We start from the raw sequence: 12,211 nt of genomic DNA on the forward strand, positions 1-12,211 counted from the left end.
TGACTGTTGAGGAACAGTATTTTTTGTGTGTGTGCAAATTGTTGAACTCTTAGAGAGTTGGTCTAAGTTTACTTACAGAGTTGGTCTTCTGTGTATAAAGTTAACTGAAAACGGATCTTAGTGGAGAATGGGACTGGAAATGGGAGAGGGAGGAGGAGGAGGGATGGGAGTGTGGATGAGAGGGTGGGTATGGTGGGAAGAATTACCGTATTCCTAAAGTTGTACTTATGAAATGCATGAAGTCTGTATTCCTCAAATAAAAGGTTTCTTGGGGTGGGGGAATAAGGCCTCCAGTGGATTCTGATGCATTACAACAGATTAGAAGAGATTTAGAATACAAATCAACCGGGGCCAGCACTGTGGCATAGTGGGTAAAGCTGCCGCCTGCAGTGCTGGCATCCCATATGGGCACCAGTTCAAGTCCCGGCTGCTTTACTTCTGATCCAGCTCTCAGCTTTGGTCTGGGAAAGCAGTAGAGGATGGCCCAAGTCCTTGCACCCAAGTGGGAGACCCAGAAGAGGCTCCAGGCTCCTGGCTTTGGATCAGTGCAGCTCTGGCCATTGCGGCCAACTGAGGACGTGAACCAGCAGATGGAAGACCTCTCTCTCTCTCTCTGCCTCCCCTTCTCTCTGTGTAACTGGCTTTCAAATGAATAAATAAATCTTTAAAAAATAAAAAGAACACAAATCAACCAATGGCAATACAGGTGCCTTATTAAGTTCATTTCTCTTTTTTTTTTTTTTAGGTTCCTGATTTTTAAAAAAGGTAAAACACTTTTTGATATCTATGGGCAACTTATGAAGAAATTAGTCAATTCCCTTAGGTATGGCAATGATATTGGGATTATACATATTTTTAAAACTCTGAAATATTTACAGATAAATCATATGATGCCTGAGATTTGCTTCAAGCTAGTGCTTTAACCCGCTGCACTACAGCGCCGGCCCCAATGTAGATATTAATAACGATTTTTTTTCCCCCAGAAGGGGCACAGTCTGTCTCTTACATAGGGCAAGTAGCCAAATGATTAGCTTTGAGAAATATCTAGAGGCCTCTCTGGACTGAAATGCCATCTCCAATGACTCAGTGATGCTCTGGATCTCCAATGTCATCATATGCCTAGTTCTGAAATTTTTCCAGAAAGAGTCACTTAAAAAAACTAACTGGGAGGCTGCAGTAGCCTTTACTAACTCCTTGAATTGAATCCTTGTGATGCGATAGCTTTATTTCTTCTGTAGTATATCTGAAATATTTATAGATAAATCATATGATGCCTGAGATTTGCTTCAAAATAATAGGGTAGAAGCAGGCATTTTTTAAAAAACAGGGTGAATAGATGTTTTGACAGATCTTCCACCCACTGGTTCACAACTCAAATGGCCACAATGGCTGGATGGAGCTGAGCTGATCTGAAGCCAGGAGCCAGGAGCTTCTTCTGGGTCTCCCATGCAGTGCAGGGGCCCAAAGACTTGGGCTGTCCTCCACTGCTTTCCCAGGCCACAGCAGAGCTGGATCGGAAGTGGAGCAGCCAGGACTCGAGCCAGTGCCCATACGGGATGCCGGTACTGCAGGTGCAGCTTTACCTGATACTCCACAGTGCTGGCCCCCTCCTCTTCTAACTTCTCCCTCTATTCACTTTTTACCAGGGAAACATGATTTGTGTATGAAAACCTGGTTCGTGAGAAATCTCATCAGAAAGCACCAGCATCAAAGCCTCAGGGTAAGGTGGCAAGAGCAGGCTATACAGTCTCACTTTACAAAGATGGCAATAGACTTTTGAGAATGGTTCTCTCTAGGCTTTATCTTAAATATTTCATTTTTGTCATTGTTATCATAAGCATCATTTTCTCCATTATCATTTTTAATTATTTTGCTTACAGTAGCCAGTAACATGGAAAAAACTGATAATGGTCATCACCACTCTTGTGTGAATCTTCATTTTTGCCCCTTTAATAATTCAATTATTTTAGATTTTGTATATCTGAAAATGTTTTTATTTTGCCCCCAATCTTATGATACAGGTGTATGTAAGATTCTAGGTTGATGTTCATTTTCTTCAATGCATTGAAGACAGGATCCCACTAGCATCTGGACTTAATGATTGCTGATGAGAAGTTTGCTGTTGGTTTAACTCACTTTGCAAATCATGTGTTTTTTCTCACTTGTACAATGCCCACATCTAAGGAGATTATTGAGAAATACTACAAAGTGACTGTGGCTTATTATTCTACACAAGACTTCAAACTCCATGGGTCATGAGGGAGAAGTGTGGCACATGCATCCCTCCTCCTCACAAGGCAGCATGGCAGGACCAGAATGCCATTGTACTAGGAGGAATTTCTGCAAGACAGCCACACAGAACTACAACCTGGCCTACCAGAGGATGTAAACGTACTCTCACAAGAATCCAACAGGCAGCTGCTGAGGACTCTCAGTTTTAAAATCCATGAGTCATTACTTTCCTTCCCACTTCTGCTTTCCAATTTCCACACTAGGACAACTCTGTAGATTTTGAGCATGAGAGGCAAGGATGGGGAAACAGCTTCTTGGCCAATGCTTACCTGTACGCTCACATTACTAAAAACATTATCTGGAAATATGCAAGCAAAACAAAACAGATCATTGTGGATGAAGTAGCTAAAATTTTGGCTTTATTGATCTCAGTGATATATTTGGCTTAAAAAAATACAACAAACAGTTCCAACTAAGTTTAGTTACACAAACTAAGTTTTTCTTCTAGATTTCTAGATGTTCACTCACAGAGAGCCAACTTCCATGTATGTGACACACATTTAGCCTTGAGAGTCAGTCCCACAGAAAATATTTATGTAAGCAAAACAGGAAAGATACGACTTGTTTTTCATTACATAAACAACACCTGAACTTAACTAATCAGTCTACTTATTGAAGACAATTTATCTGTGACCAAAAGCACTATCATATGTGTTGGTTGCCATTCTAATGATATCCAAAAAGCTGAGAAATAACTCAAAAATAGAAAGTGGCCCAAGTGCTAAGGCTGCCTATGGTTCTTGCTATAAAATAGATGCCAGTCTGCCTTGTATATTTAAAAAAAAAACAGGAATTAAAGGGCTCTGCTTTACTTCAAGAGAACTTCCCAGAAGGAGGTGGAGGGCCAAGAAATCCACCTGCCTGCTTGGTGGCAGCTCGTGAAGGGGCAAGGCCAAGAATCTTCTGGATGTTCTGTGAAGAAAACAGAGTTAAGAATTGGTTGTTAATAAGAGATATAAAGAAGTGCTTTGCATAGATCTGAGCAGACAGAACCCAAATTAAAAGCACTATTATGACCTGCACTGGTTGTTATTTTTAAGAAGGCCTATGGGGCTGGTGTTGTGCCTAGTGGGTAAAGCTGCTGCCTGCAATGCCGGCATCCCATATGGGTGCCAGTTCATATCCCAGCCACTCTGCTTCTAATCCAGCACCCCGCTAGCGGCCTGGGAAAAGCAGTGAAAGATGGTCCAAGAGTTTGAGCCCCTCCCACTCATGTGGGAGACCCAGGTGAAGCTCCTGGCTCCTGGCTTCAGCCTGGTCCAGCTCTGGCCATTGTAGCCATCTGGGAAGTGAACCAATAAATGGAAGATCACTGTCTCTCTCTCTCTCTGTCACTCTCCCAAATAAATAAATCTTAAAAACAAAAACAAAAAACAAGGTCCACAATGTGATGATGATCGTAGAATAATAACAACGTTCTTTACCTGATGGGGGCCTTAATCTGCTAATGAAGAAAGCTGACTTTTTTTTTCAAGTGGAGAATCATAAAAAGAGATAATCTTTTATTTTCATATGAAGCATACAAAATACATTCCTTAGCTATTTCTTAGAGCAGGACCTTTCTTTGAGTATGGGTCGTTTGGCTAGATTCAGTTACTGCACTGGCTACCATGTTCAGTTTCAATTTCTTTAAAGTGGTGGAAGAACTCAAGAGACTTGCAAAGCAATCTGGGTCCAGAATCCTTCTAGATTTTTAGTACACCCCCTACCTTTTTCAGTTATCTCACCCCTATATCTAATGCAGTAATACTTTTTTTTTTAAAAAGAAACTCATCTTTATTCAGTTTTTCAAAACATTTAGTTCTTACAAAAACAACTATTTTTATACTCTGATTTCATTGGGTGGCATAACACTGAATTAACTTACATAAATACAATAGCAAGTAAAACCAGCATAAACAGGTTTGGAATAAACACAATGGACTCTGGGAAAGCAGTGACTCAACAGGTGGGAGCAGACAAGCGTAGGCGCAGTAAAGAACACTCACAAGTGGAGAGCGTGGTACAGGGTTCACTCAGTGCACACTTTGGAGAAGGAAGGGAGAGGGTTTATTAAGGTGCAAAGGTTAAGTACAGGCCAGTTGTTAGAAGTTTAGACAACATTTTAGAAGAGGGAAAAATCTTAGAGATCATCTTGTGAATTGAGCTGCAATAAACATTAAGGTGCAGACAGCTTTTTTGTTTGCCAATTTAATTTCCTTTGGGTAAATTCCAAGGAGTGGGATGGCTGGGTTGTATGGTAGGGTTATGTTCAGGTTTCTGAGGAATCTCCAGACTGACTTCCATAGTGGCTTTACCAGTTTGCATTCCCACCAACAGTGGGTTAGTGCCCTGTAATTAGGTGCATATACATTGATAATCATTATGTCTTCCTGTTGAATTGATCCCTTAATCATTATATAGTGCCCCTCTTTGTATACACAGGCAATGCCACGGTTGAGAAAGAACTTTTAAGATCAATCCCATTCACAATAGCCAAAAAACAATCAAATACCTTGGAATAAACTTAACCAAGGACGTTAAAGATCTCTACGATGAGAATTACAAAACCTTAAAGAAAGAAATAGAAGAGGATACCAAAAAATGGAAAAATCTTCCATGCTCATGGATTGGAAGAATCAATATCATCAAAATGTCCATTCTCCCAAAAGCCATTTATAGATTCAATGCGATACCAATCAAAATAACAAAGACATTCTCCTCAGATCTGGAAAAAATGATGCTGAAATTCATATGGAGACACAGGAGACCTCGAATAGCTAAAGCAATCTTGTACAACAAAAACAAAGCCGGTGGCATCACAATACCAGATTTCAGGACATACTACAGGGCAGTTGTAATCAAAACAGCATGGTACTGGTACAGAAACAGATGGACAGACCAATGGAACAGAATAGAAACACCAGAAATCAATCCAAACATCTACAGCCAACTTATATTTGATCAAGGATCCAAAACCAATCCCTGGAGTAAGGACAGTCTATTCAATAAATGGTGCTGGGAAAATTGGATTTCCACGTGCAGAAGCATGAAGCAAGACCCCTACCTTTCACCTTACACAAAAATCCACTCAACATGGGTTAAAGACCTAAATATATGACCCGACACCATCAAATTATTAGAGAACACTGGAGAAACCCTGCAAGATATAGGCACAGGCAAAGACTTCTTGGAAAAGACCCCAGAAGCACAGGCAGTCAAAGCCAAAATTAACATTTGGGATTGCACCAAATTGAGAAGCTTCTGTACTGCAAAAGAAACAGGAAAATGAAGAGGCAACTGACAGAATGGGAACAAATATTTGCAAACTATGCAACAGATAAAGGGTTAATAACCAGAATCTACAAAGAAATCAAGAAACTCCACAACATCAAAACAAACAACCCACTTAAGAGATGGGCCAAGGACCTCAATAGACATTTTTCAAAAGAGGAAATCCAAATGACCAACAGACACATGAAAAAATTTTCAGGATCACTAGCAATCAGGGAAATGCAAATCAAAACCACAATGAGGTTTCACCTCACCCCAGTGAGAATGGCTCACATTCAGAAATCTGCCAACAACAGATGCTGGCGAGGATGTGGGGGAAAAGGGACACTAACCCACTGTTGGTGGGAATGCAAACTGGTAAAGCCACTATGGAAGTCAGTCTGGAGATTCCTCAGAAACCTGAATATAACCCTACCATTCAACCCAGCCATCCCACTCCTTGGAATTTACCCAAAGGAAATTAAATTGGCAAACAAAAAAGCTGTCTGCACCTTAATGTTTATTGCAGCTCAATTCACAATAGCTAAGACCTGGAATCAACCCAAATGCCCATCAACAGTAGACTAGATCAAAAAATTATGGGACATGTACTCTATAGAATACTACACAGCAGTAAAAAACAATGAAATCCGGTCATTTGCAACAAAATGGAGGAATCTGGAAAACATCATGCTGAGTGAAATAAGCCAGTCCCAGAGTGTCAAATATCATATGTTCTCCCCGATCGGTGACAACTAACCGAGCATCAAAAAGGAAACCTGGTGAAGTGAAATGGACACTATGAGAAACAGTGACTTGATCAGCCCTTGTCATCACTGTTGATGTACAATTTAATACTTTATCCCTTTTAGTATTTTTTTTTTGTTCTACTTAATACTATTGGTTGAACTCTGTAATTAACACACAATTATTCTTAGGTGTTTAAAATTTAAAAAAAAAACTTATTTATTTATTTAAAATGCAGAGCAACAGAGAGATGGAGAGCTATATATAGAGATAGCATTCATCTGTTGGTTCACTCCCTAAATGGTTCCAACAGCCAGTTCAGAACCAGGCTGAAACCAGGAGCCCAGATCTGCATCTGAGACTCCCACATGGGTGGCAGGGGCTGAAGCATTTGAACCATCATCTGGTACCTTCACAGGAAGCTGGGTCAAAAGCTGAGCAGAGGGGTTTTGAACCAGCACTCTGATATGGGATGCAGGCATTGCAGGCAGTGGCTTAACTTATTGTGCCACAAAACTGGCTCCTCCATTCATCTTATATTCGAGGAAACTAAAAGTTGAAAAGGTATGATTGATTGTCCAAAGTGATAAAGCTAAATTAAAATCAGAGGTAGAATTTAAACTCACAGGTTTGATTCTTAGACAAGTTCTCTTACATAGTACTTTCTAGGTTAAAATTCTGGTCTTCAGAACAAATTCCACCCCACGGTAGGCAGGTTTGCTCATACTGAACCATTTACTCAATAGTCACCAAGCACCTATAGGACATAAGGTACTATGAGAATATCCGTATCTAGGCTTCTCTGGAGGCAAACACTGTCTTAATACTTCATCATGAAAAATGATGACTGCTCCAAATATGAGTGTGCAGAGTTAAGATAACCCTCCATCAGAATATCAAGAAATTATTAAGAATGAAGAATACAGCTCGAAGAACTCAAAATTTAAGTTATGTTTACTAGGACTGGTGTTATGGCGTCATGGGTAAAGCTGCTGCCTGCAACACCAAAGTCCCAATGTGGAAACTGGCTCTTCTACTTCCGATCCAACTCCCTGCTAATGGCCAGGGAAAATCAGGGAAAGTTGACCAAGTGTTTGGGCCCCTGTCACCCATGTGGGAGACCTGGAAGAAGCTCCTGGCCCCTGGCTTTGGCCTGGCCTAGCCCTGGCCATTGAGGCCATCTGAGGAGTAAACCAGCAAATGGAAGATCTCTCTTTCTCTCTCTCTCTCTCTGTAACTCTTTCAAATAAATAAAATATATCTTTAAAGATTATATTTACCATAAAATATTTCTTTTTTTTTCTAAGATTTATTTATTTACTTGAGAGGTAGAGTTACAGACACAAAGAGGGAGAGACAGAGAGAAAGGTCTTCCATCCACTGGTTCATTTCCCAAATGGCCACAACGGCCAGAGCTGTCTGATCCAAAGCTGGGAGCCAGGGGCTTCTTCTGGGTCTCCTACATGAGTTCAGGGGCCCAAGCATTTGGGCCATATTCTACTGCTTTCCCAAGTCATAGCAGAGAGCTAGATCAGAAGAGGAGCAGTTGGGCTATGAATCGGCGTCCATATGGGATGCTGGCACCACAGGCAGATGCTTAGCCACAGCGCTGACCCCTAAAATATTTTACCGTACGTTTCACAATACTATATAACTCAAGCAGAAAAATCAGTCATTAGTAGATTAGGCTACTTCTTAGTAACAATAGCTCCTTCATGCCCACCTCTTAAAAACTCCATTGCAGAAAGCAGTAAGAAGACCAAACAATATGATGTCACCAGATTCTAGTTTCTTTTTTTATCAATAAGTGTTTCCTGAGAATCTACAACCTATTTAGCAGTAAGCTAAACAATACAGGAAATTACTTTAAAGATAAAATTTGAAATGAGACATTACAGAATATATGATGATAGATGCGTTTGTCCAGCTAACAAACACAGTAACACAGTGTAGACAAAACACACAAGGGATCCTTGGTCAGTTATTCTGCAGAGACAAGGGTCAATTAAATGAGTCCCTATCATTTTAGAGATTAAAAACCATCTTAAAAGTCCCTGATGATCTTCAAATTATAGGTTTACTGTGATTTAAAGAGAGTAGCTGAAAGGAAAACAAATCAATATTTTCAAGAAACAAGACACTGAATGGGCAGACTGTTGATCATTTCATGCTAACTCAAAACATACACATGACCACTGAGAGTAAGCTACTGCACTATATGGGAGCAGCTCCAATAGCAACAACAACAAAAAATGTGAAAACTGGGACACTTTAGTAGCCACAAAGTTCATGGAAATCCAGGCAACTCTCTACTCTGTTTTCCTTGTGGCTCCCTTTGGGAACACTAAATTAAATGCAGCACTGTTACAATACTTTAGTGTTTCTCCTCTAATGCAAATGTTCAGCATTGCCTGCAGGCAATCTTACCCTGTAGTGAAATTGCAAAAATCTGAGTTTCTATGGACTCACAAATAAAATGGACCATTTTCCTTTAAAAACAAAACAAAACAAAAATTTCTCCTGCTTTCCACTCAGTGAAATCTTTTCCTATAAAACACATGAAGGAACTAACCACTAGTTTGTAGATGCAAAAAATCTAGGTAAACAGACTATAGGTCACTAATCTCTCTACTGTAGTCACAACATCCTATATTTCTGCACACTTTAAAGTTTATAAATAGGGGCCAATACTGTGGTGCAGCAGGTTGGGCCACCGCCTGCAACATCACTGTCCTGGCTTGCTCCACTTTCGATCCAGTGCCCTGTTAATGTGCCCAAGAAAGCAGCAGAAGATGGCTCAAGTGCTTGGGTCCCTGCACCCACGTGGAGACTCAGATGGAGCTCCAGGCTCCTGGCTTCAGCTGGCCCAGCCCTGGATATTGAGACTATCTGGGGAGTGAACCCACAAATGGAAGATTTCTCTGTCTCTCCCTCTCTTTGTCTATAACTCTGCCTTTCAAATAAAACAAAAATTTACAAATAGTTCTAAGGACTAAGCAGCAGTTCTTAGTAATCTGTACTTTTGAACTGAGGAAGTTGAAGCAGAGAGAAATTACAAGTCATGAAGATACATCAAAGTACAGTTTTCCTTTATTAAATCACCTTCTGCAACAAATTTTTATCTTAGGAATAAAAACATCATGTAGCAGGCCCATTTAAAGAAATCACAAGTATGACGACTATATGAGCACAGCACATAGAAATACATTAGTATTTTTGTATTAAATCACTGTTAAAGTGATTTAATGCTATTTCTATATATACATGTTTTAAATATAAATGCTAAACTCTAATGTAAACTAGGAGTTAGGTGATAACTGTGGGTTAACGTCAATTGTAACAAGTCCCACTCTGGTGGGAGATACTAGGCTGTGTGTATGTAGGGACCAAAATATAAGAAATCTCTGTCTTGCTTAATTCTGCTGTGAACTTAAAACTGCTCTTTTAAAAATATCTATATAAAGTGCACACAAAAACTTTACAAACATATAGCATAATGATAGCTGCATTAATAACACCCAAATACCTTTATCATACTTTGCCTTCTTCAACTCTAAAATATTGCTAAACAGGAAATCTTAAAATAAAAATATTTTTGCGGGTGCTGTTTCAAAGTGAAGGTCATAGCATGAAGTTGAAGGAATAATAGAAGCTTTTGAATAGTCACACAGTGCTGAGCATGTTCTAACCACTTTATATGTGTGTTCTTATGCAAATCCATACACTTCAACGAAACATGCTTATCCTTGAGTGCAGACAGGGAGAAGATACCAATTGTCGGGCAGTAATTCAGTACTCGCTGAGCACCACAGCATGCAGCAAGTATTTTTAAAAAATATTTTATTTATTTATTTGACAGGTAGAGTTATAGACAGTGAGAGAGACAGACAGAGGAAAAGGTCTTCCTCCCATTGGTTCACTCCCCAAATGGCTACAACGGCTGGAGCTGCGCCATTCCAAAGCCAGGAGCCAGGTGCTTCCCTCTGGTCTCCCCCATGGGGCCATCTTCCACTGCTATCCCAGGCTATAGCAGAGAGCTGGGATGGAAGAGGAGCAACTGGGACTAGAACCGGTGCCCATATGGGATGCTGGTGCTGCAGGCAGAGGATTCCCAGTGCACCACGGCGCCGGCCCCACAGCAGCAGCAGCTGGTATTTTTGTATATATTTTCTCCTTTATATCTTTCAAGAACTTCATCCATTGAACTTGATCTGCCTACTGGGGCAGGTGGTTGGTACAGCATTTAAGGATATAGAGACACCCACATCCTTATAGGAGTTTATGGTTCAATTCCTGGTTCTGCTTCCAATTCCAGTTTCTTGCTAATATACACCCTGGGAAGGAGCAGATGATGGCTCAAATACTTGGGTCTCTGCCATACATGTTGAAGACCCAGATTGAGTTCTGGGCTCCTGTGGCTTTGGCCTGGCAAAGTCATGGCTGTGCTGGGCATTTGGTGATGGACTTATGGACCAGTGGATGAAATATCTGTCTCTGACTCTCTGCCTTTCAAATAAAACAAAAATAAATAAATAAAAACTTTAGCCTGATCTGACTGCTTTTTGAGGCTTCTCAGAAATCCTTTACCTGGAGGTCAATTTTTCACACATTCTTAATTAGCAAGATTTAGTCTAGAAACAATCATTTTGGGGGCTGGTGCTATGGCATAGCAGGTAAAGCAATTGCCTGCAGTGCCAGCATCCCATATGGGTGCAGGTTGGAGACCCGGCTGCTCCATTTCTGGTCCAACTCCCTGCTAATGTGCCTGGGAAAACAGCAGAAGATGACCCAAGTGCTTGGGCCCTTGCATCCACATGGGAGACCTGGATAACGCTTCTGACTCCTGGCTTCAGCCTGGCCTAGTCCTAGTCCAGGCCACTGTAACCATTTGGTGAGTGAACCAGCAGATGAAATATCTCTCTCCTCTTCCTCTCTCCCTCTCTCCCTCTCCCTCTTTACTTCTGTGTCTTGTTCTCTGTAGCTGACTTTCAAATAAATAAATGAATCTTTAAAAAAATCATTTTGCTAAAAGACAGGAGTTTTAATATATAATGAAGGCGCTATGGAAGAAAATACAAGTGCAAAATATGATTTGAACAAGTTTGAAGAAAATACGATCATTTGAGTTTCTGTCCAGCCCTGTGTAACAGCTAAGATTGCATGCCAGAAAGGAAAAACAAAGGAAAAATATTTTCCCGTAGTCATGTCTTGTATTGGCAGGAAACCCAGAGAAAGACCACCACAGGATTTGCGTTCTTTCCTCTTTGCAAAGGCTAAGAACCCGTGATTAAAAAAAAAGGAAGCTGTTGGTTGCTAACTGGATATTTTGGGAAGACGCAGGTCACTGGCGTTAAAAACATTCTGCTATGTTTTATTACTTACTTAGTCATTTAGCTAAAATAACTCAGCTATGGCAATCTTCAGATCACTATGTTAGTTTCTCCCGCACCTGGCAACCAGCCTTTGCTTCCAATTAATTGCAGGGTTTCATTAGTTCTCATAACATTCTCAAGGCACTTCAAATGACCCCTTTACTGAAAAGACTATTTGGGAGAATGCCATAGAGATTAAATATTTACTGACAATACAGCAGTATAACTGAAATAATACTGAGTTAGCAGTCAGAAAACTTGGGATCCATTATTGACAAATAGGGCAAAGAAATAACAGGTATTATCTTTCCATATTGCCAAATTCCAATTTCCTTATCCTTAAAAAATAGAGACTGATTAGGTCAATATTTTCAGACTTCTAAAGCAATAGCATTCTTTCTTAAAAAATAAAGTCTGGTACAAAAACACAATAGGGAAAACAAATAAAAATAAGGTTGGGGACTTAAAGTCACTTGTTGAGTACTTCTTTTTGACTTTTCCCACCAAGCACCTTCAAGAGTCTTAGTTCTAACCTTCCAGAGTATGTG

General features: G+C 40.3%; 1 protein-coding gene across 2 annotated transcripts in view; it reads right to left on the minus strand.

The window, feature by feature from the left end:
- Positions 1-2,629: 2,629 nt before the first annotated feature.
- The window catches only part of TMCO1 (transmembrane and coiled-coil domains 1), a 57,431-nt gene continuing 47,849 nt past the window's right edge, over positions 2,630-12,211 (minus strand). For both annotated transcript variants that reach the window (XM_062192667.1, XM_062192666.1), the window contains exon 7: positions 2,630-3,204. In XM_062192667.1, coding sequence (XP_062048651.1) covers positions 3,106-3,204 — 99 coding nt within the window. In that variant the 3' untranslated portion in view covers positions 2,630-3,105. The remainder of the gene's footprint in view (positions 3,205-12,211) is intronic.

Source organism: Lepus europaeus, chromosome 5 (assembly GCF_033115175.1).
Source record: "Lepus europaeus isolate LE1 chromosome 5, mLepTim1.pri, whole genome shotgun sequence".
NCBI classification, from domain to species: domain Eukaryota; kingdom Metazoa; phylum Chordata; class Mammalia; order Lagomorpha; family Leporidae; genus Lepus; species Lepus europaeus.